Raw genomic sequence first — 25254 nt, 5'->3', positions numbered from 1 at the left:
TTGGTTTCAAAGAAAAATTTAATAGATTTTCTTGGATTACAGATGCATTGGAGAAACTTGTCTTTGAAACCTATACTGTCAAACGGGGCTGTTTCTTAATTACAACAAAGAACAGAGCGTTACTCTCAACTAAGACTACTCAGAACGTAGTTGCTCCCTTCAGCATTGCTTTGATAACCAGACGGCCTGTGGTCATTTCTTCAATGTGGAGCATATAATAGTTGGAAATGGAGCTGGTTCAACGCTGCCTTCTTGTCTGTCTCCACAGCAGAAATGAGTTACAGGCAACAGATTGGTCCCAACCCCTGTCTTATGCTGGGCAGCAGAACCTTTAGAATATGATATCTCAACAAATGGATTCTTTTTATTGAAGATTATGCTTCTTCATTGCATTACAATGAAGAGAAGTTGAAGAATAGATAAATGCCTCTCTTCTTTTTGTCCAACACTTTCCGTGTGCTTTGGACTACCTTCTCCTCTACCTAGTGGAATCTTCTTCCTACATACTTGCAGCTGTTCTTTTTGTTTTCATCACCGCACAGATTCAATATCTAGAATATCTTGCATCATATTTCCCTGCAGACACCATCTCAGTAAAACAACAACAAAATGTCCGTGATGACATTTCTGGAGGTGTCAGAGGTGCCCAGCTGGAAAACTTCCCAACAGGGTCACTGGGATGCCCAAAGCCACATCCATCCCTGCTCCTCTCTTGGGACCCAATCCTGGATGCAACCAGGCACAGCACGGTCCTCCCATTGCCTACAGCCCTTCAACATGACTTTAATGACCTCCACACTCCGGGGTCCCACCACTGGTGGCCATGGGAGTGAAAAGCAACAAATGCTCTCCAGCAAGTTCTCCTCTGGCTGCTCCCTGCAGCCAGGGCACCATTCTCAACCGGCACCATTCTCAACCACCACCATGATGTCATGCTGTGATGTCACCACTCTATGGCACAGGCATCACAGTGACATGTCACAATGTCCCACTGGTACCCACAGTCAGGTGACACCAGTTGACCTTCACTTGCCAACTGGCAGGGCAAGGCTTAGCTGTGCAGGCCAGTGGCCACTGAAGGAAACTTTGGTTCAACTAGGACAGGAAAAATGGAATGGGAGCCATCTGCTGCAGAAACACCATCCTGTTCTGCTCTGGATGGGCCGGGGCTGTCGGCAGAGATGACTTCTCCTGGCCCTCCAGGACAGGGGGAAGGAGCAGCCTGTGACGCTGCTGGGCTGGCGAGACAGGGGGAGCAGGATGTCCAACCCACCAGCGATGGACATGAGAGCAAACAAGTGCCTCCTGTTTCCAGCAAGTGGGCGGGTGAAGCCAATGAATTATCATCCCTTCGCTTCCCAGAGAAGCTTTGGAAAATGGTTGAAAGCAGCCGGTTCCAGTCCATTTGGTGGAGTGACCATGGAAGATGCATTGCCATCAATGAAAAGCTCTTCCAAGAGGAGGTGCTGGGCAACGGAGGATCTCTGCGTGTTTTTGCCACACAGAACATCAAGAGTTTCATTCGGCAGCTGAACCTCTATGGATTCACCAAAATACAACAGGATTTCGAGAGATCTGCCTCCCTGCCCGAATTCCTGGCAGAAGAAGCAGCAGCTGCCGCTCACAGCCAGGTACCGCAGCTGCTCTGCACATCAGCTCACGGTCACAACAGTCCTGGGGGAGAGATGGACCTGCACATCACATAAGGCCTTGTGATACAGGAGATGGGGATAGTAGCAAGCGGTTTGGTTTTAATTTCCTTCTCAGGTCATTTTCAGGAAGGTTTGAGTTAGTCTTTCTGGCTAGCAGAAACAGAGATAAAATACAGTTCGGTTATATCCACTGAGTTTGAACCATTAAATGGAAAGACAGACTCAGCATAGCCTGATTTCTTCTAATATATCTTTGCTACATGTCTTGCTGTACCCAATCTGAAAACTTCCTGTGACACCTGCTGAATGCTGAGAAGATACATCTAAAGACCACAGTATTACCTGCCTACTCATTCCACAATGAAGTTGCTGAAAAATAGCGGTATTTCACTTTTGATAATAGTTCTTACACTTTTGAAAAATCCTACACTGCTCTGCTCCCAGACAGCAAAAGCCCAGGGGAGGCGATGACTGAGTAGAACCATCACTTAACATTTTATCCTGAGCTTCAGGCTTCAAACATCTTTCAGAGTCCTTTTCAATATCCCTGCTCATATTTTGCAATTAAAAGACTCAGCTCTTGTAGCTTGGGGTTTTCCAGTCTTGAGATGGCAGAAACTCACTCTTCTCCTTTGCTTTTTTAGATCCTCTACTACTACAACCCCAGCTTTAACCGAGAACATCCCCAGCTGCTGGAAAGGTGCCAGAGGAGAGTCGCCCTCAAACGCAGAGCCCAGCACGTACCAGCAATGGATGAAGGACGCCCCTCCAGCAGCCCCGGTGCTCAGACTGCGGGGGACCCGCGGGCGTCCCCACCCGCCAAGCGATGGGCTGAAGCAGCTCCCGGCCCCGGCAGCGCCCGTCCACCTCCAGCGGCAGCTGCTCCCGCGCTCCCGTGGCCCGTCGGAGCAGCCGGCAGGGAGAGGGTCCCCCCGCTGGCCCTCTGCTTCCTGCCACCGCCCGGCACCCAAACCCCGGGTGGCCTCCAGGCTGCTGCTCAGGCTCCTCCACCGTTTGCAGGGGCCACGCTGGCAGCAGCCTCAGCAATGCTGGGGCCAAGGCCACCCCACTGCCCCACCTGCACCTGCAGATGCCCCGGTCCTGCACAGTGAACCCAGCGCAGCACATCCTGGAGAGGGCAGAGAGTTCCAGGATGTCAACAGTATCTAATTAGTAGTGTTGTTAATAGATAGAGCTTAGAGTAAATAAGAAAGAGTTGGTAAAAAAAAGTAACTTCAAAGAGTTGATAATAAACTGTTTGAACAATCAACCTTTTCCAGTTGTCCTGTCCTGTTCATACCATGGAAGCCCAGAATGAGTTTACAGACTCACCAAACTTTCACCTGTCAGTAAACAGTCCATAAGTACTTCATTCATTTTGACTAACAACCAAGCTTAGTTTTTTAGACTTTTTTAGTTTTTACACTTCTATTATAGCCCTAACTTTAACAGGGATCATCTCTACCTGCTGGCAAGGTGCAAAACAAGAGTGAGGTGTAAAACATTAGCCACAGCTGCATCATGCCTGGATGTGGTGGAAAGCTGCCCCAGAAGCTGCAAAGATCTTTGGCCCATGCAGAGAACTGCTGCTGGGGTGGAGAAGGAGGGGTTTGCACCAGCTCCACTGCAGGACATGCAGGTGTCTGCTCACAGGAAATCTGTCCTTGCCAAGGTAAAGCATGTCCCTGATCCACAGGCCCTGTTCTCTTCCCGACCCTGCTGGAGCCACAGGAAGAGCGAGCCGCTGGGCTGTCCCATCGCTGGCATCATCCCAACCGGGTCAAATAGAGTTCGGAAGAAACAGAGTCTAATAGAGTTAGTAATATATAGAGTCTAATAGATTTTATAATATATAGAGCCTATTACAGTTAGTAATAAATAAAGCCTAATAGAGTTGGAAATAAACTGTTTGAAGAATAATTGTCCTGTCCTGTTTGTACAGTGGAAGCCCAGACTGGGGTTTTATTTCACTGAAGTAGAAACAAGTGGTCCACAAGAAATTTAATGATTTTCTATAACAGTTAAACTCTTGATTCCTAGCAGTACTGAGCACAGGATGGATAATGTTTGCATGACGTATGCACTGAAGATGTTCTTCTTAATGACAGCTTTTGAGCAAAAGAGGTATGCCATCAAAAATTTCACAGACTACAGCTCTGAAGAGGAAGATTTAAACAACTGCCCTGATTAGAGGACATTTTCTGGTAAGTTTGTATCAAAAAGCACATGTCATTGCCCTTTTTAAGATGACACCCTTCAGAGAAGGCGAGAGGATTACTCAGTGGCAAGTCCTGACCAGTATAGCTGTGTATTAGCAAGCAAGGGGATAGAGGGGGAGTCATCTGGCTGCTTTTTGGATGGGAAAGCATCATTTCAGTAGCCTTAGGCATAAAGACCATAAGCACAGCTTGTAACCGCCTGACCCCAGGCTATGAACTTGCCTTTCTCAGAGCACCACACAACTGGGTGTGCGCAGAGCTGAGTGGAGATCCCACTGGAGAAGGCGACTGAGCTCCGTGGGAAGCGGCGTCTGACTCGCACACGGGCGCCGCGCTGCTTTGGGGACGGGTTCCTGGGTGGAATGTGACACGTACAGCCAAACTAGAGCCATCACCAAAGACTTCGTGACTGCTCTTGGGAAAAGGCCTATTCCCTGTGATTTGATGACAGGCAAATAGCTACTGTTTATTCTTCCAGGGCTTAGTCACTTTGGAAGTTTAAGAAGCAAGCGTTCTTCACTTCCCGTCTTCATAAACCATTCAGAACAACGTCACCTGGTTTATTCAGCCATGCCTCAGAGAACACCATTTCAATAGAGAGATAAAACTTGTGTGTATATAATCTCTTCAGTGGCCATTTTGATAACAGCATGCAGGGCAAGCTCACAAAAATAATAATGAAAAAAAAAGCACACCACACAAAACCAAAAAACCCCATAACTTCTTTTTTTTTCCTGTGAGGTGCAACTGAGTGGCCACAGAGTGGTCGTGGGATGGAAAAGACGTAGTGTACACAGACACAATATAAGCCTTGCACCTGAAAATCATTTATTGTGGGTGTTTGATCTGAGCTACCACAAGGAACCTCTTTTTTGGATGTTAGGTTGTTCTGCTCTCCAAAGATCAGTATCCTCCTGGACACTACAAAAAAGACTCACCCAAGCTCATTAGTCCCTTCCCTGACCTGTCACCAACCATGTACCCTGATGCCTCCAAACCCAGGTTAGTCTCACTGTCACACTGACTAGTTTCTCTTCATTAAATATTTTAACAGGCATGTAACAAGTCGCAGCAGCTTGGCTGTAAGTCTGTACCTGATTTTAGAAGAACTGCCTGCATGTTGTACAGAACAGCTGCTGTCCTCTCTTTCAGTCAGGAATGGGGGGGGGAGACCTTGCAGTTTTCCTGTAAGAGATAATTTCCACCCATATCTTCAGCCTTTAAAAAATCCTTTTCAAGAGAGAAGTACTACAGTCAGCATGTTTGAAGAACCTTGTTTCTATAATGGCCAGACAAGTCTAACCAAAAGATCTCTTCCAATTTCAGTGGTGGGTGGATTGGGCCCTTAAGCTGCAGCGGTTCAGGGCAATGGGCACCAACAGAATAAACTGAGATGTCATCATTGCTGAAGCTGTAGGAGATTTTTAGTGATTTGGAAGAGCACTATTGTTAACAACTTACTTAGACCTCTACCTAAATTCCCTGCACACTGATACTGACCAGAACAGCCTTTAGACCACAGTCCTGTTTCCTATAAGCACATATAAACGTGTATAGAACAACACTGCCATGATTCAGTGACTGTTTATATCAAACTGCCCAGGTAAGTACTGACCTTTCAGAAGGATCCAATGAAAAACAAAGCCAATTGCCAAATATTTGGGAAATACGGGTACTTAGAAATTAGATTACAACATCCATGTCAGAAATATCTAGAGCTGGAAAACAGTCAGGTAAGTTGCAACATCAATTCTACAAAGTAAACCCTTCCTCTCTAAACTCACTTTGATGTTCTAGCCAAGTATTTCAGGCTGCAGATAAACCCAACTTTTTTTTGGTGTGTTTTTATGAAGGATTTCAGGAGTCGAGGACTTGAGGTTTTGCTTCTGTAGAGCAGTAAACGGGCTTTCAAAATAATCACCACCGCAGCTGTAGAGCAGGGAGCACACATAGTGCTGTCACCACATCCTTCTGAGCAGCTCGGGGCTGTGCCGGGATGGGAGACTTCAGAAGAACATGGAGTTGCCTTGACAGTCTCTTACAATTAGCAAAATTTCGTCCCTTTCCTAGCACTGCCAGAAAGACTGAATTAGTATTTAGATATATGTATTTCTCACAACTGCATGTTCCTGGTGCCTGTGTGTGCTTTCAGGCACCCGCATCAGCCAGCACAGCAAATTTCTACAGCTATGGCTCATGAAGAATTATTTTGCACTAGGAAAAAGCTAGAATGTAGCAGTTTTGCAGCTTCCTCCAACTGGAAAAGGAGTTACTATCTTTCCAAATACATCCTCCCAGCTCTTCCAGGACAGGCTTTTTGCAAGAAGAGCTTTCTTCAAAAGATACTACAAAAAGAGAAATACTAAAAATGCAAAACTTTGAACCTCCAGAGGATAACACTGCCTCATGGGGCAGACAATAATCTTCTCCAAAAGCGCACACACAGCTTGGCTTTCTCCTCCCCTTGAACAGCCAGCCCAGCAGCATCAGGTACCTTTCCCTCCCCAAGGCGCACACCTCGGGAGATGAACTTTCTTCCACAGGCAGCTCTGACTGAGGCGGGATGCTTGCAATCAGAGCTGGGCATTGCAGAACTAACCTTGCACCAATTTTGACAGTAAATGGCAACACCTGGTGCCTGAACACCTCAAAGGCTATGGGGAGCTCAAGGACTGGAATTATGACTACTGTGAGAACTGGAAACCCACCAGGAGTATTTAATTTCTGTGAGGTTAACATTTCTAACACAGAAGAGAATGAACTGGCCGAAAGTTAACAAAGAAATTGATTGTTCAAGGTACAGGGACAAAACGGTAGAAACAGAGCCTGGAAAAAGCAAGAGTGTTTGCTGTGCTTGGAAGAGCGGATCCTGCCCTAGGGGTTATCACAGTGTCCCGTGTGCTCAGGTCTAGTGTTTCCAGAGTATATCAGCACTTTCCCGCAGGGATTTCCTGTCTCCCGAGATCAGACGCTGCAGTGTGTGACAGTCTGCTCATGGACTGCTCCGCAGGGCCTCCCAGGCCCTGCTACGGAAAGCCAAGGACTTACAAAGAAGAGAAATAATGACACTTTTTCAGTTCTCCTACACAGACAGACCATTTGCAGAGCTTTTCTCACAGATGAGTTAACCACCCTGTGCAGTACATCTCCTGTGACTCGCTCTGAAAAACAGGTAGAAGAAACAGAAGATAACGGACTGTGTGTGAGAGGAAACAAAACACCAGGGCCAAGAACGAGAGAGGGAGGGCTGAGGAACAGGATTTACAGCCAAGGGCTCTGCTCATGTCACGGATTCAGCCTGAGGCCTTGGTCAGCGTACTTCACTCCTGACCCCAGCTTAGGTCAGGTAGGGCTCTCTGTATGACCCGTGCTAGAAGCAGAACGCTTAAAGGAAAGCAAGGGAAAGAGAATAGCTCATCTGCGAATCAGCCACACCACCACTTCCGAGATACTGAAAACCTCAGATGAATGGAGTTCTATCTCTGTATACACTTAATTATCTCATTTAGTCCCAAGATAAAAAGCAGGAAGCATAAACAACTTTATGGCAACATATCAAACAGGACAAAACAGCCAAACAGTTTGTCTCTCCTGTTCCAACCTTGCTAATTCTGCTTTAGGCTGCCTCTAAACACCATTCCATTTCCTCTGAAGGGGATTTTTGGAGATGAAAGAACACAGGTGCAACACAAACTCCTCCAATAGAAGAGAGGAGCCACAGACCTCATGGGGTGTCTCTTGGAGACAGCTCTTTGGCCACAGAATACTTTAAATTTAATTGCTTTCTGTCCCTTAGCACCTTTTTTTTTTTTTTTAAAAAAAAAAAAGTATATTGATAAGTATATTGATGGAGTAATCTGTTACAGCAATGCAGCAGGAAACAGAGCACATGATGCAAAACACTAAAATTAAATATAATTCACTGGAAGCAAGGCAGACTGCCCTTCATGGGGAAGCAGGGCACAGGCTCGATGAGGAAAGCTGGTCTAGCCTAGGCCAGGAGAGACTGGAAGAGAAGGTCACATCGTGGCTGTGAAACAGGTTGGCAGACATGGACTCTGTGCAGACCAGGACTGCGGAGGAGGATCAGTCAGAGGTCAGGAAAAGCAGCAGCAATGACCAGGGCGAGGTTCCCAGGACAGCCTGTTGCACAGCTCCTGAGTGCAGGTTCAGTACAGTCCTTTGCACATCGCCTCCCCCCCCGTCCACAGTGCAAGGGGCAGCACACGGCCTGGGAACTGCTGGGGAGAAGCGAGAGAAATCATCCAAGCATCTTCCCTGTTTGGTCTGAGCAAGGAACAGTGTTTTAGCACCAAACAAGGGCTCCATCTGTCTCCCATGTATAAGGGGACAAGTTCTGTCCGTATCAGCTAGTCAACAGCCTCATCTTTCTCCTCATGCAGGACCTCTGGCTCCCTGTGCTCTCTCTAGTCACCAGAAAGGCTGAAGAACTTCAAGAGGTGGATTCAGCCTCCTAAAAGCCAAAGCTGACTGCAGAAGGCAGGCATTGTGGGCAGAGGAAACATGCTGAAGATCAGGTGATGGGAACCTGCCAAGAAGAGACTTATGCTCCTTTCCCTCTTAGAGAGGGACAGGGAAACAGGGCAGAGACAGCAATGGGCTGATTTGATTGCAGGGAGCTCCTGGTTAACAAACCCTGTGGCAATTGTAGAACAGCTATTTTAATTATAAAAATGTTGGGTATAGGAGCAGGTGCTAGCAAAATTGAGGGGAGAAAGAAGAAATCTGGGGAAGTACTAAAGGCTCCGATATGCCCCGAGCGAGAAACAGAGTTCTCTGTTACTTCACCAAGTTCAATCTGGCAAAACATTTTTTGGTCTGCTACTTTAAATGGATAAATTGTGAAAGTTGTTTGTTTGTTTTTCTAAATCACAGAACAGCGATTTAGGAGATAGAGTTGAGCAGACTTCCTGGACCAGTGAGGTGTCTGTCTGTCCTACAGCAGGGCACTCCGCTGGGACAAGGCAGGACATTTCTGGCCAGTAAAACAGGGCTCAGCAAGATGCTCCCCAAGCCAAGGGGAGCACAGCACAGCTGCGACTCTCAGAATAGCTGTTTCCTACAAGTGCTACAGAGCTTGCACTAAGATGAGAAACGTTTCTTAATTTCATCACATGAAACAAACTGTAGGAAATTATTAAGACAAACGAGTCTAGTCCTGACATGGTCTTTAATTCTGAAACCAATATTTATCTCTCTGTGACAGAAAATGAAAGATTGGAAGACTGTAATAAAACAGAAATTAATGTTCAGGACAAATTCCTTTTCCCCGCTGCAGACCAGCTATAGTCAATATACCAACAGCTCAAAGAGAATGCAAGGAAAAGTGGAGAAAAACTATCAACATAACATAGGAAGTTCAGAGTGTCCTGTCCTCAGTTACTCAAAAAGAGATGATACAAACTCTTTTTTTCCACATCCTACTGGGTTACCTTGTTGACAGAGCACTGCTCATTTGCCCAGCAACCCTTTAGCAAGCCACACACACATGGCATCACCTCATCTGTTGATGCCTGCACTCAGGATGGGCCATCTGGACAGATGATCAGAAGTAACAGGAGAGAATGGACAGAGATACATTTGGGGCCTTTTCCCTTGTGAATCCTGGTGCCCCAAGCAACAGGAAGAATTTTGCCTATTGACTTCATAGGCATGTGGGTTGAACACAGATACCAGCTAAGAATGAGCAAGGATACAACCCCAAATTATTCATTCCTTATGATCTTTTGCAGTGAGCTTCAGGAGAGCTCCTGCACAGTGGCGGCAGCAGTCCTGGAAGTGGCAATGTCACTTAGGCCACATGTTATTGGCAGTGCCGGTGGGAAATGAGGCCTGGGCAGATTGGGAACCTTCAGACTTGGGGCAGTCTCAGACCGGAAACATCATCTCTCTCAGGATGCACCCAAAGCCACTGAGCCAGTGGGTGAAGGAAGCAGGCAAGGGGCATAAGCGAGAAAGAGGTGAGAGTTTACTTGAATTTTGCCATAACTCTGTATTTTATGTATTTTATGGCCTGTATTTTATGGCCTGTCAGTATGTTTGCAATCAGAAAAGCAGCAAGGAAAATCCCTTTCCTATTATTTAAATTAATCTGTCCCAAACACCCACTCAGAGTAGGTGCCAGGCCGAAGGGGTCTGGCTGGGTTTGCAGACCCCACGTGAACTCGTCAGTCATCACGGAGCAATGGGAGACACACGTCTACAACACACGGGGACAGCAGCCTCCCATAAGCAACTTACTCATCTGCTCCTGTTCCATAACTCAACCTGCCTGCTCAAAATTGTGTGGAAAATCCAGAGATAACTGCGCAAAGGCTTCACACACCGAGTGACTCACATACATACTGCCTGTGCTGCTCCAAATTTTCTCAAGCCCTCATATCCTGGGAAACAGGCAAAAAAAAAAATAATCTTATTCCAAATATTAAAGAGAACAAGGTTGAAACATGCTAGTGCAAGTCCAGCCTACACAGTTGATCCATTCCATCCAACAGGATTCTCCTCTCTGGCTTTGGCAGGCTCACCATCAGGCCAAAGTTAAGGAGAAGAGAGATAAGATCACCAGCTTCTTGGATTCATACAGTTTAGAGCATCTTTGACCTAGTTGTGCTCCCTGATGCTGAAGAGGACAGGACAACAGCCATAAAATGCTTATGTTTTTAGCACATCACAACATGTCAGGTCTGTTGTGTCACTCACACCACAGTCCTGACCACTGATGAAGGGGAGAACACCCATGGGAACCGCTCACCTTGAAAGACAGTTATCTCCACAGGACACCAAACACCGCTTAACTGTGTGCCTAAATTCACATGTGTGAGCAACCTCACTAAAAGCAGGTTGGAAGCTGAGCACTAGCTTGGGTATATCAAGGCTCAAAGGGCAAACTAAGCCTTGTCTAGAAAGCACAATTCTGATTTGCACTATGGTTACAGAAATGCTTCTCCCAGCTCAAGCTACACAGCTCCTAGCTCTTATTCCAGTGCAAACTCCAAGGAGTAAATTGAGCCATGTGCATGTCTGGGGATGAGGCAGATAAGGGGAACGGGGAGATAGGGAAACACAGGGCAAGCCTACACTGTACAACAGTGCACAACACAGCGCTAGGATGGTGGTGCTGGGAAGCTGGATTGCCCTGTCCACACATGCTGAGAAATACAAAAAAAAAAAAAAATATAACAAACCAAAAAATAATATTCTGTGTAAAATTTTGACATAGCAAAACCTTGGGACAACATCACTCTGCTGGTCAGAGGCCATACCAAGTGATTCCTTGGCACGTACACAACGCATAGGCAGGTAGAAGCAGTATTACAAGGAGGTGTAGGGAAGCAGAAGGAGGAGAGGGGTGCACTTCATCACAGCCCTTAGAGGGGAAAAAACACTATGAGAAGTTTTTGTAATCCCAAGGAACACAGGAAGAATTCAAACAGTGACAACTACTGAGTGTCAAAAAGGCCACTTGAGAAGTGTGGTAGAGGGTTAAATCACATAACAAACAGACAGCTCCAACAGCTTAGTGGTGCTCTGCACAGCACTGGAAGACATCTCCAGTACCTGTGGAAACACACCCATACAACACAGCCCTTCACAATACTCATCACAAGGGCCACGTGTCCTTCTAGCTCCTGTTTGTCCCCTACGTAACTTAAGGCAGCTGTGCCCTCTTTACCTCTCCAAGAGCAGGATGGAGGAGGTGACATGGGACAAGGCGTTCACAGGGTCCTGCCTGCGTTCCCCTCCCTGCTCCAGCCAACATGCCACCAGCTGCGGGGGACAGACCTCAGCAACCGCTCAGTACGCTGCAGTGAAGCGCTGGAAGGAGACAGTTCCACAAAGGCCTGACCTTCTATCTGATTGCCATTTTTTCCAGGAACTTGTTAAAGCTACAAATAAAATGAAGTTTCATATGGATTCTTGTGCCAAAATGAGAAGAGGAGAGAGGGGGTGAAAAAAGCCCTTCTTCATAAAAAAAGGGAATCATATTTCCAGAACTTGAAACTTGTTTTCATAAGTACTATCAGAACAGGAAATTCATTAAAACTGATCCTTTCCCACAAAGGCCTCAATTTCAACAAAATTTTCTAATACAAACACTTTGATGGAAACATTTGTGGCCAGCTTGCATTTTATTCTGTTCCTAGGACACATACAATATGGGCCTGGAAATAAGGTAGTTGTAGGGGGGACAGGTAAATTTTCCACTTTAATAAGTTTTTGCTTGAGGACCTTTTAAGTTTTGCTTGAGGACCTTTCTCTCACCCAACAATTGGAAATGCTCTATTTCACATTTGATTTATGCCAGAGATTTTACAACTTCACAGAAAAGGCTGAGGCTGGTACTTGACTGTATCTCAGCCTCCCCAGGTTCAGAACTGAGCCTTGACACTTATACATGATTTCACCATTTCACCCCTCAATAAACCAAAAGTCAAGCCTAGTCCTGCCAATGTCCAGTCTCCAGAGTTATTAAACATTCCCTATTGCTATGGGCCTTCTTTGCAAATGAGACTGATTAATCAATAGCTACAGGTCTCTATCAGTATTCTTCTGCTCTTCGATATCCTCCCAATGTCTTTGTCCCTACCAGCATCTGAAAGGAGCCAGTACACACACAGGCATCACAATCAAATTCACACCAGGATGGGAAAAAGAGTCACAGATATGAGAAGATGGGATTATCTGCTTGACTGCTGCTTGCTCTGAAAATGTTGCAAAGTCCAGGACAGTAAAATTTCCACTGAGCCTACATTTTTTGTGATGTAACTCTCTTAAATGATTAAAAAAAAAAGACAGCCTGCTGCTGACAAAATCCCATGTAAACTGCGTCACTTGTGACTAAGCCTGTTGGAGTACACTACCATGCTGAAGAGCTGGAGGCTTTTGTTCGGCAAATAGACTCAGCATATGCCTGTTTCAACCTCTGCACAAGGGAAGGGGTAACACTCCTTGGGGAAGCTCTGAGACACAGCTCTTCCTTTGCATGGCCACCATGCCCACCAGCTTCACCTTCTCTGTGTTCCAGGTGTCCCAGACACAGAACAGTGCAATTGCTTCTCTCTGCAGAGCCATCAGCCGTAAGTACAGCAAGGCAAGCACACAGCTAAGTAGCCAAGATGGAGATGCACGGGGACACGCGGGCCCTGCTGCTCCACCTCTTTCCTCCTGACGGCATCAGCCCCGTCACACCCATACAGGGCTGTGTCTGAACAGGAGCTGCACACAAGTCACACTCCCACTGCTAACAGTGCATTAGGGTGGAAAGAGTTCAAAACTGATCTTCATTCAAATGCAGGTTATTCCTGGGTACCACATTCCCATTGCTTCACCTCTTCCATGTCTAAACCGCACCCCAGGCTTGGGACTGGGTGAAGCTCAGTTCCACCCTGGATGTGTCAAGTTTGGCCGTTGTTTCAGTGAGCACAGTATTTAACCCAGACTGGATCACATAACATGGCTGTAGGAACGACAACAGGCTGAAACCAAAAAGGCAGAAGGCATCAGTTTTGACGCATTTTATTCGCTGTTATCAGGGCCTGATTCTAAGTCTTTTCTACCATCAGCAGAATCACCAAATAAACTCACATGCTTACGTGCTCACTTCTCTCACTTCTTCTGGCTTATGTCAGCTTACTAGTTAATACTGCAAACAGGTTAAAAAGAAAACACATTTTGAAATCACATGGATGTTTGTCAGCACAAGCTTACAATTAATTTGGGTCAGATACAGCCTGCATTCAGCTTTCAGGTACATCTTCAGGATAAATTCAGTAGTGATACAAGGAGCAACACAACTTACATTTCCAGTAAGAAAACAGATGCAAGTGGTTAAATATTATCACTATCCTATTAGCAGACAGGAACAGAAGACGGGGAAGAGTTTATATTAAATCATTATAATTTTAAGGACAAAGGTAGGTGATTGTAAGAAAAGACTGTATTCCCTTTGCTCCTTGCTTCAGGGCAGCAAGACCCTGTCCTAAAGGCTTTGTGCCATCCTTGCTCTTCCCTTCAGCAATAATGGAAGCCTCTCTGGGAACAAGGGTTTAGGACCTCCTTTTCCAAAGATGAGGCAAGACACTGGAGAGAAATTGCAGGATTCAGCTTAACATGGCCTCTTGAAGAGACTGGAGCTTAAAGGCACAAGTATTCCCATTCAATTAAACAGGAGTGACAACCAAGAGGAGCTGCAGTTTCCCTTTCATGGCACTCCGCCTTGTGAGCTCAGTGATAGTACAATACAGCTCTCAAAGGCAAGTGCTTGTCCAAATGCTGCAAAAATTGCTCCCAATATGAAATTAAGTATTGGTGAACAAATCCATGCAACTTTTCCTTCAGTTCTTTTTCTGAATCTTAGGACAAAACAGTAGGGACAAAATTTGAGCATGTATCCACACAACTATTAATCCACGCATTTCTCAGCTGCTCAGTGTGAAAACCATCCAGAGACACTTTCTAGGAAAGACATTTGAACTTCAAGCAGCAAGATCTCAACGTGATCCATATCGCAAACTGCACATGAGATCCATTTGTAAGACTGATACATCCTAGACATTTTTGCCAGGGCTGTAATTGTTGGGCAGTTTTGTAGACACATTTGTTTTTAACAGGCTAGCAGGCAAAAGGCATAGGAACACATTCTGCAGTGGGGGAGGAAGGTGATTGTTTGTCCAGGTAGTACTGGTTTTGTTCACTAATGAATATTCTCAAGGAAAGAACATTTTCTTTTTTCTCCAGGAGAGATGAAGGGACTGTTCCAGCTCCCTTTGCACAGTGTAACTAAGTTGACCAAGAGACCAGACCCGCTCTAAGTGAGCCCCACAGAGCTGGCTCTCAAAAAAATTAGAAGCTCCCCTCATTTGAACTTTCAGGAACCCTCACGGCACTAGTAGTAGGGACACATGAGCAAAAACACATGCCACAATGTCATTCCACCAGAGCTAGTCCCCTGGGTCCCTGCCACATCTTCCCCAGCAGAAAGCCAACGTTCCCGTCACCTGATGTGCTCTCATAGCTCACAAAAAACAGATCCTCCGAGTGCCTCAGCACAAACCCTGCTGGGATGTTCCCCAGCCATAGGCCGGGCCCAGCAGTGTGGTGACGGTGCCCTGGGTGTGCTGGGCAGAGTGTGCCAGCACTGGGCTGGCACCGACCCAACCGCCCGGTCACCCGGGGCAATGCCTGCCCAAGCCGGTCCTAAGGACTCATTGCCCCACCAACAATTTCTACAATGTTTGGGCTCCTCACTGTTTACCTTAAACCCCAGACATTTCTGCTAATCCAGTGAAGGTGTGGAAGACTCCTGCAACTGCCGTGTTGATCAGCACAAGCTCGGCAGCAGCTTCTCTGCAACTCCCTGCCTGGCCCAAGCCTTCTCTTAGCTGCGGGCCCTTGGCAAACAGGGCACGGCTGGTGCTGGCAGGCTCACCTCCGCCTCCACCACCTACCTCTCTGTTTATGTTACTTTCCCAACACACTTGCAAATATGATAAAGGTTAATCTGGTACAAAAGGTAAACAGGGTTACACAGAGCTGGATTTAGCAATTTAGTTTTATTGGCCACTAAGGAAGGCAATTCTTCGATGCAGGTAATGAGGAGATACCCAAGCCAGATAAAGGATCTGTGCAATATAAACATCCTCCCCAAAGCCTGCTCCCCGCTTGTGTAAGCGCTGTAATCATGAAAGCAATTCTTAATGGAGCCACTTGGCAGAGGCCCTGGTACAGCAAGCTGTGAGCCTCTCCCTAGCTGATGGACCAGCTCCAAGAACGTGTTACTACAAGGGGGAGAGGACAGGCAAGAGGGGGGAAGAGACTGAAAACTGGACTGAATCTGCAAGTACTGGAACTGCAGCAGGGCCAGGTCTCCTCCACCATGTCACCCGTGCAGTCTGGAGCAGGCCAGTTATCCCTCTGTGCTCAACTCTCCGCCTGTAAATTGAAATTGATCATTTTTCCCTTGTGTTCTGTCTTTCATAGGTAAAAATCTTGCAATGAAGCCTGTTTCTTACCTATAGGTAAGTGCTTCTGGCTGAAAGTGTTACTGTCACTCAGAAACTTGCAATAGTATTCCTGCTAGGAAGTGACTTCCCATTTTTCCTGACCTTCCAGTATTTGTCCTTAAAGAAGGAAAAACAAATAAAGTTCTGAGTTTCCTGAGCCAGCATCCTGCCTTCTGTCACCTCTCTGCACCAAACCCTAGGACAAGCCACAAGGCTGAAGGGGAAACCTTTTGCACCATGTGTTTTGTGCTGTTTGGTCTTGTTTTCTTCTTTGCTATCAAATTTAAGATGTTCCCGTGGAGCACAAAAGTGCCAGATCCGCTTCATCTCCCAGCAGACAGATCGGCAGCATTTCGCACTTTCCCACTGCCTGGTTTTCCATTTAGGCGATGGCTGTGATGCGGCACGGCAGGACACCCTCCTCGGCAGGCTCAGCCTGTCGCACAGCTCTGCTTTCCCGGCAGTCCCAGGACTAACTCACTCAAGGCAGCAGGAAGCCTCAGGAGAGTCTCTTCCCTTACATTTTCCATGAAAGGTAAAAGAAGGAAGTAAAGTTTACTTCACCCCAAAAGTCACTAACTGCAAGACAGGTCTAGCAGTTACTTGCTCCTCTTGACTTTGTTTTCTTATCAGGGCAAAAGGGACCTTGTTCCCATAATACACAGCATGTACGTACCAGCTGCAGGACCGAATCGGAGCCTAGGCGTTCACTTAAACATCCATTATGCTGATTTCCAGTGCCACACATTAAGAATTCCTCCTCGCCTGCACTCATTTAGCTTTCAGCAGGGATCTTCATCAGATTGGCCTGGGAATTCTCCCTATCCTACACACTCTAAATAATTGTTGAGAAATTACCATATTGGGAGTAACAGTGTAATCTATTGAGACGTATTAGACTAGAACTAGCAAGAACTGTTTTCTAGCCCACAGCTTGCCACTGGCCAACTTCAGAGGAGTAACCGCACTGCACGTGCCCCTTCTGCCCTCTGTACCTCTGCAAAGTGCTTTAAGATCTATGAGTAGAAAGTGCTATATGACAGTTTGGGGTTATTATGTAGGGCAGGACCCACACTAGTCTACATAGCCTGCCATTCACCAGCTGTACCAGGGAGGCCAGTAGCATTATTATATTATCAGCCAACACGGAATTAACTCCAGCTGGCAGGCAGAATACATTTACACTGACTGTGCTTCTGGACTTTGAGATTTTTTTCAATGGACAAGTTAAAACTACCTCGTGCAGAAGAATGACTCATATTTGTAAGGATTATGGGCCTTTTCTTTCAATCTTGAGCTTGGTCTTAAGCCTTCTGAAGCTAACACAACTATTCACAGCTGGTCAACAAACTATCCAGCAAGAGTTTATTCACCTGGCACAATAAAGACGACTGCCTTTATAGGACTGGGGCCTATAGGAAGATTGCCATTTCATTTTACATTCCTTCCAAAAAACCAATACCTTTATCAGCATCCATGTCTGTGCCAGGACACTGGGCTAAGGCAATCACGTCAATTTCTATAGTGCAAGTATTTACAAGCAGAGGTGATGGCATAGACATCCTCATGGTACAAAGCCTACTCAAATGTCCTTGTTTTCCTTATTCACCTTTTTGTAAACCACACTCAAATGACTACAAGTCACAGGCTGTGCACAAGCAGTTATTTTTTCACTGAAGAAAAGAGAAAGGCTGCCAGCACTTCAGGTTTGGGGGTTGGAAGGGGGTTTTGGTTTTTGTTTGTTGGTTTGGGTTTTTTGGTGATTTTTGCTTTTTTTTTTTTTTTTTTTTTTTTTTGTTTTGTTTTGTTTGTTTGTTTTGTTTGGGTTTTTTTTGTTGTTGTTTGTTTGTTTGTTTGTTTTTTTCAGCCACCCATCTAGCATCCAGAATGGTATTACTTAAAGACAGACTGTTTTTTTTCCTCTCCTTTTTTGTGAGAGCGTGAGCAAGCTGTGACTCTTCCACGTTTAATAAGCACCTTAGAAGTATAGCTAAGCTGCCTCCTTTCCGCTTCTTATACCTGGAAGGTCTCTGACCTATGAGCTTGCCTTATTCAACTTCCAACTTCAATCTTATCACTTACCATCTCTGACTATAGAAAAAGTAACCTCATGTGAAGTTACAGTCATTTCCCAGCTTCAGGACCAGAGCTGGTTTAAACTGACAGATCTCCACGGGAACTGACTGATCGCCATTGGAATTTAGGAAGCTTTTTAAAAAAACTAAAAAGAAAAAAAAATGTTCCTCTAGGTGGTATAAAATATCTGACACAAGAAAAACCTTATCACATGTGTTACTTAACCAAGTGAGCAAGGGAACAGCTCAAGTATTATTCTGAGACATCAAATAACAAGTGTTCTTCTGCTGTTAATAAAGGCTAACTTAAGGCACCACGACTAATTCATAGGGCAGCCTTGACACTTGTTTATCTGGACAAACAATTATGAAATGTTCTTTTGTCTCTGTGAGTACTGTGTAGGCAAGAGTCGTGACTTTCTGGGTTACTGTAAAGGGCCACTGTTTAGGTACCTATTCATTGCTCAGGAAACAAGAGACGCCCTGGGCAGACTCCGACCAAGCTCTAGGGCCCTGGTTTCCTTCTGGCTTCCCTCACACAACAGGCTCCAATCTGGAGATTTGGGCTGGGATTTCCCAAAAGTGGCAGGGGGAAGCAAGAAAATTATGTTTTCCCAAGGCATTTAGTTCCCTCATGGCAAACTCTAATCAAGCACGCAGGAGCTCTGAGTAGTTTTTGAAAACAGAACTTGGGAGTCTAAACAACTTAAATGCTTCTATAATTTTTATTCACGTTTCTGAACAAGGGCTTCAAAACAATTGCCATTTTTCTCATTTAGAAATTAATAATAATAATAGTAGATCATGTTACATTGGTCAACTCTCGGCATCTTGCCTGGTACAGATGATTGCATCCCCAGTTCTGGAAAAGGGAAACAACCTTCTTGCAGACCCCCACTCCAGGCATCAAGCTGGAGCCAATGGCAAAGGCTCCCAGGCAGCTAAAAATCTGCACATTTTCCTGCTGTTTCCTACTGACGGTGCCCTGTTGTCTGACTGCACGGCCTAGTTCTGGTCACAGTCTCTGCAGAGCTGCTGAGAAGGAGCAAGTTCCCAGGGTAATGGCGTAACAGGGAGAAGGAAAGAAAAATCCAAAGCCAGCATAAAATGGCACCATAACAGTTTTTCTGGGAAGCCAGGGTAGAGCAGGGGCAACCACATCGTTACACCCTTTATGATGTGGTCATGGGAATGTCATTACTTATACCCCACGTGCATTTCAGTGCAAAAGCCCTCCCATAGAGACATCTCTTTCAGTCACTGATGAGATAAGGAGCTTTTGAAATTTATTTTGCATATAAGAAATTGTATATTTAAAGAGTTGGTTAAATACAGCAATGACTTACAAAACCCCTGCAATATAATTGCACATGGAAAAACCTTATCTGAATGTTCCTGTGCTGTGAACTCATACCCCTGTTTTTAAACACAACATTCTCTTAGCTGACATTGTGGACTTCACCTTGTAACACAAAAGGAGAAGGAGAGTTGCCTATGAGGAGATTGGAGAGCACAGGCTTTGCCAGAAAAGAAGGCTCATTAAAGTTTTCAGAACAGGAGCCAGCACTAGGACAAGAAAGCATCATAGATGGCTTCAGCCACAACCTATTAAACCACTAATTACCAACAGATGCCAAGGATATCAAGAGCTTATCAAGGGTTCAGAAAACAGTTTGACAAATTCACAGAAAATCCCATCAGAAGCTATTAAGCACAGGACACCTCCTCATGGGAGGAGAGCAGAACACATCCCAGAAGGAAGCATCACCACACGCTTGGGTTAAACACTGTAGTCACTGCCAAGAGCCAATACAGGACTAGATGGGTCTCACCTGGTTCAGTATAACCATGCTTCCCTTTTTAGGAAGGGAACAAGGGGGAACCTGAGGCAACAAGACCCAGAGTACAGTCTGCAAGAGCACGGTGCATCGCTCACACCATCCAGTGGGTGGAAAGCTCCTTCAGAAGCATCACACATGGATGAAGGGGTAAGGAGAAGCAAGGTTCACAATGAGCCATCATAGACATAATCAGCCTGCCAGCATTCCCATCTTCTTTCTGCATCCCCACATAACAAAACAACAACAACAACGAAACAAACAAACAAAACCCAACACACCACACAACCCACATCAGCTAATGGTGCTTCCCCAACAGTCACGTCACTGTGTGCCCTTCCCTGACCTGGTCAGCAGCTCATGGTGAGCCAGATCCCTGGAACAAGAGCACAGGAATAGCTCTCAAACTCAGTCTCACCCGCTTCCTCACCCCAGGCCAGATCAGTCATAGCTATGTCTTTCCAGACAGGTGTCTACCTACCCAATCTCTTCCTTGAGAGCCTCCAGTGATACCAACACTAACCGTTGCCAGGTCATCTGCCCCGCTGCTGAGAACCCCAAATCCACAGCAAAGAGTACAGCAGCTGACAAACGTATCTGTGCCGAGTTAATATGCCCCCAAATAAATTACTTGCTACTAGGAACCAAACAGACATTAAATGTATTGTCCTTTTAAGTTTTATGTTCACAGCAACTGAGAAGTTAACTTTATACTTTTTTCCTCTCCTTTTGTCTCAGCCTTATCCGAGACATTTTGCAGGTGGGAAAAATTAACAACACAAGGTCAAGTTAAGCCAGGTTTAAGGGCATCCTCCATATCCAACTAAAATCTAGGGAGATGCAACACTTCTCCTAAGCCAGATGTTTATTGTAGCTGTGCTTTTCATTAGCAATGTGGAAGATGAAGAGATGCCCTTCACTTTAGACACACATCTCACCATAAATAGACCGCCTAATTAAACCACTTGTTTTCATGAACAAGCCAAATCTCTCTAGTTCCCCTTTAAAGACACACCAGCTATGATTAAAGTTCTGAGACTTGCTATTGTAAGGACAACGTGCCAGCTTTTCCCATCAAGCTCAGTCCCCTGTACAGTAGGCAGCAAGAGCAGGGCTGCTCCAGTGGTTTCAGCCACCACTGAGACTTCGCCCAGGGCCAATGGACTAAGCCAGGCAACGTCCCTCTCTTTACTGCTGCAGAACCATGGTGATTCATTAAAATAATAAACTCCACATAATAAAAATGTTAAATACTCAGTATATGCTGGTAGAAGCACAATAGCTTCTTCCCTTGTTAAATGACATCCTGATAAAGATTTATGTCACGTACACCATTTACAGGAGTAAAACACTATACAGGGTGACTGTCCTGCAGGGTTTTGATCACTGTGATCTTATTTCTGAGCAACAAGCGCTTGTACAGATTGAGAAATGAGCCATAAGGTCTTATCACATCAATTAGCTCTCTTCAAGGCAGTGCTCATGTTGATAAGATGCCTGGTGATATCATGTCATGCAGAGGGACAAGAAAAGCAAGTGACTACGTGGAACTCCGAGTGTAAAAAGGAAAAAAGCCCAACTCCAAGAGCTGCCCTGGATCTGTGAACTGTTGGCAAAGGCTTTACCTGGGGAAACCAGCTCACACGAGCACTTGAAGGAGATGGCACTGTCCAGGCTGGCCATTTCATCTTTTCAGCTGAGGACACCTTCCAGCACATAGCTGAAACAGGCACCATAAAGAAAAACAGAGGGCAAGAACAATCGAATCAGCAACAGAGCCTCTAACCACAACATGAACACCCACCCAAGATCCCAACTCCAGACAGCTGTACTGCATTATCAAGCTTGTTTTACTCCTCTTTCATATCTACAGCTCAGTCCTATGCTGCAGAACCCATGAAGTCAAAGTCCGGTTTCACATTTACTTTCACTAGCTGCTTTCTGAAGGCTCATTAGGCAGATGAGTATGTGACAGTTGCACTGCTGTCCTTGGCCCCAAAATTTCAAGGTAGATGCCCTGAGAAATCAACAGGCACCTCAGAGGTTACAATCCAAAATATCTTGTACTTGAGTACAGACCAAAGTTTATCTCCTAAGGGAGGGCTGAAGATCCACAGAAATATGCTGAAGGTGCGCAGAAATAGCCCTGTCATCACACGCAGCCTCGGCGCCAATCTACTGCCCTTTCTTATCAGGAAGACAGATATCGGGTTTGTGGGTGTGTTTGGTAGCCCGGGCCACTGATGAAAACCTCAGTGCCCAGGCTACAGCCACAGCTGTGACAGGCACACAGGCTCAGATCCACTACCCATGTGGACTAGGTTGGGTGTGGGACGTGTCCGTCCTCCTGCTTCCAGACGTGCCTGCATCAGCTGGCCTGTGGTGGGGCGGCAGGGAGCGGGACACCTGCTTGCCTGAATCAGGGCCTGTGGTCACTCATCTTCCTGCTTCGCTTTCTCTCATCTCTTCTGCCCCGAGTCCCTGGTGGTGTGATTTGTCACAGGATGAGCCACCTCTTTTGCAGCAGGCTCAGCTCACCCTCTCAGCTGAGGGTCATTGCTCCTTCACTTATCTTATTATCAATATGACACACGTCTTTTTTTTTTTTTCCCCCTTCCTGCTGTTTATTGCTGGAAATTGGTTTGATCAGAACCAGTGAATCATGAAGGCAGCAATAAAACAGTCACGAAGCCGAGAGGCTCAAATCTCACAGCACTTGTGGCTTTCCTGCAGGAAGGCAGATATGGGTCTCTCCTTCCCCTTGAAAAGAAATTGCTTCCAACAGCCTGAGCTGGAGGGGAGCGGGATCTGCATATTCAAGTTAACAAGTAAAATACACCTGGAAGGCCAAGGTTCAGAGGGCTACAGCACTGCAACACATTCTAGCTATGTTGTAAGCAAACTGTTAGAGACAAAGGGAGGAATGGCCATTTTTTACCTACATTCCGAAACTGAAGCAGTACTCAATCCTTTACCTCTGTCCAAAAACCCAAGTGCAACATTCAAAAAGCATACATACTGCACAACACATTTGGAGGGGAAAACAAAACAAAAACCACCAACAAGAGCACCAAGCAAACCAGCAGTAAACCTGGCAACAAACCCGACTCCCTCCTTCATCCCAACCCAATAATATACAAGGTGTTTCAAAAAGATGGACCCAATTTCAAAGATACAGTGATTTCAAATTGGGTCCATCTTTTTGAAACACTCTGTATTTCGGTGCTACTTGCCCCCACTGAATTATTTTTAATTTTCAAGTGTTTCTACAGTTCCTAAAGTTTGCCTGGGATCAGCGAAGGCCACCCTACCACACCAAAAGCTATTCCTACAACGTGCCTGAAACGCTTTGCCTTTGGCATGTCACAGCTGACATTTGATTTACTGCAGCTGCAACAGCACTGCGTATAAATCTGCTATTTGGTGGCTGTAGATTTTGCCCAGATCCCCTCAGATGACAGCAAGTCTTACCCTGGCCTGATGCTTTATTTCAGCAGTCGTTTCTCCAGGGCATGGTATGAATCTATCTTAATTTTTACTCAAATACCACACCAGCCAGAGCACTCTGGCAGGAAAAATCATCTCCCATAGAACCAGGAGCCGGATCAAGAATCAAAAAGGTTTGTGTGCCCATTGAAACTGCACTTTTGGGATGCCTAACCCGTCTCAAGACACTTTAAAAATACTGAAGTACTAAGAGTAGAAAGCTCAAAAGAGCAGATTGCATTCTATAACCTGCTGCTCTCTGCTACCTCCAAGACATGATGATTTTAAGAAAGCAAAAGAAAGCAGCTGAGCAATGGATTTCATTACTGTTATTAATGCTGAATGGAACTTTACTTCCCTAATAGTTTGACAAGCAAATCAATGGTGAGGCCTGGCTGCCCGCCAACCCCAGGGAGCAGCTTTCCCAACCCCTGCAGATATCATCTTACCACCTGAGGCATACGACTTGACTACCCTTATCTGAACTTGTATGTTATTTGTATCAATAGCGTTGCTTGGATGCAGAAATCGCCTCGATGACTTCCCGTAATGCTGGATTCCACTAAGCTTGAGGCTCTGAAGAAGCATTTCAGATACTTGCTCCAAAGCTCATTAGCAACGTGAAGAGTACATCTGTCAGCCTAAATCCTGACAAATAGTCCTACTATGAGGTGACACATCCACTCCTCCATGCAAGCTTTTTGAATGAGACAATTTCTGATGCTCAGTCTTTCACCAGGACTCTTGCAGTTTTAACTTTTTCTTGGAGCTGTAGCTAATGGAGCCATGTTGTTACATGTAAAAATAGCCATCACCACTTCACCGAGGATCACTTAAAAAAAGGATCCTAAAGTCTCAAACACCAGAATACAAGTGATAGTTTCTATTCATTTATTCAAACTACTTTTTTTTTTTTTTACAAAAGTTATTCTGAGGGTAGAAAAGTGCTGAGCTGTGATTTACCAGACCCCTGAATCAGGCAGCATGCAAGAAGCATGAAGAACAGGGAAAACAGCTAAAAGCCAAGAGCTCCAGCAGCCAGAGTGAGGTCTGACACCACAGAGATGACCAGAACGCTGAACTCAAGTCCAACTTCCAAGTGAAAACTAATGGGACTTCAGGGTCCCTTAATGCGGGGGTAGATAACTGTTGTACCACTTCCTGTGTATCTTCTCAACCACCATAGCAAGTAAGTTATCCACATTTCATGATATAGAGGAAAACAAACAAACTGAAGAGCAACAGATGGAGGTTAGTGAGAGCAGAATCAGACTTCTCTAGCATTGCTTTTACCAGACAGACACTGGAGAAAAATGAAGGCTGCAAATCCATTTCCCTTTGGTTGTCTCAGGTTAGACAGCATAAGGGATCAAAACAAAAACAAAGCCCCTAAGTCTCTATCCACATCACCTCCCACATTCGTCCATTTCCAGACAGACTCTTACAGGCCAGAAAGCAGAGCTCTCTTGCTAAACGTGCAACTTTTAGCACAGTGTTTTTGTACTCCTGTTCCTGAAAACAGCTGATTATATATTGCTGTCATAAATTCAGCCTAGTAACAGCTGGGACAGATTTACAGGGGATGTGTTTTTTTTATGACTATCTATTATTCATGGTGTGTTAGCTCTTACAATGTGTTTAGCCAAGAAAGAAAAGAAAAAAAAAAAAAAAAGATAAGATATCCACTGGTTGATTATTGACAGATAGTTGGCAGCTTGCGTCTCCAGCACCGCCTGGTCACAAATAAAATGAATTCAGCCTCTAAAAGCACTGATTTGATAACTTGACCATGTCAGGCTGGGAAATCATATGAACTGAAGAGGACATGGGCAATCATTTGTAAAAAACGCTGTATTTTTGTCTCCTGAATCTCAGGCTAAGCTTGTCAGAGGAGTTAAGCTGTCAGTGCAGGAAGCATTTGGCAAACACTCCTCCAGAAACAGCCACAGCAAGATCTACTG

General features: G+C 45.5%; 2 protein-coding genes across 10 annotated transcripts in view; one reads left to right on the top strand and one right to left on the bottom strand.

Moving 5' to 3' along the window:
* The window catches only part of DUSP7 (dual specificity phosphatase 7), a 330623-nt gene that overhangs the window by 213322 nt on the left and 92047 nt on the right, over positions 1–25254 (bottom strand). For 2 of the 9 annotated variants that reach the window (XR_010475030.1, XR_010475045.1), the window contains exon 10: positions 21433–21527. The exons of the other annotated variants lie outside the window; for them this stretch is intronic. The gene's annotated coding sequence lies outside the window, so the exon portion shown is untranslated. The remainder of the gene's footprint in view (positions 1–21432; positions 21528–25254) is intronic. 9 annotated transcript variants of the gene reach the window in all.
* LOC110363557 (heat shock transcription factor, X-linked) lies at positions 589–2904 on the top strand. The gene is made up of 2 exons (XM_021296409.2): positions 589–1631; positions 2297–2904. Exons 1-2 carry the CDS (start codon positions 1110–1112, stop codon positions 2762–2764), a joined length of 990 nt encoding a protein of 329 aa, XP_021152084.2. The 5' UTR covers positions 589–1109; the 3' UTR covers positions 2765–2904.

The sequence above is a fragment of the Columba livia genome, chromosome 10 (genome assembly GCF_036013475.1).
Source record: "Columba livia isolate bColLiv1 breed racing homer chromosome 10, bColLiv1.pat.W.v2, whole genome shotgun sequence".
NCBI lineage: Eukaryota > Metazoa > Chordata > Aves > Columbiformes > Columbidae > Columba > Columba livia.
This window is presented reverse-complemented; position numbering and strand designations above follow the sequence as displayed.

What these genes read in the sequence shown, in the direction of transcription:
- LOC110363557 (XM_021296409.2), top strand. Translation starts at nt 1,110, where the DNA reads ATGGAATGGGAGCCATCTGCTGCAGAAACACCATCCTGTTCTGCTCTG. An exon ending in CAGCTGCCGCTCACAGCCAG is followed by an intron (nt 1,632 to 2,296) that starts GTACCGCAGCTG and finishes TTGCTTTTTTAG; the next exon opens with ATCCTCTACTACTACAACCC.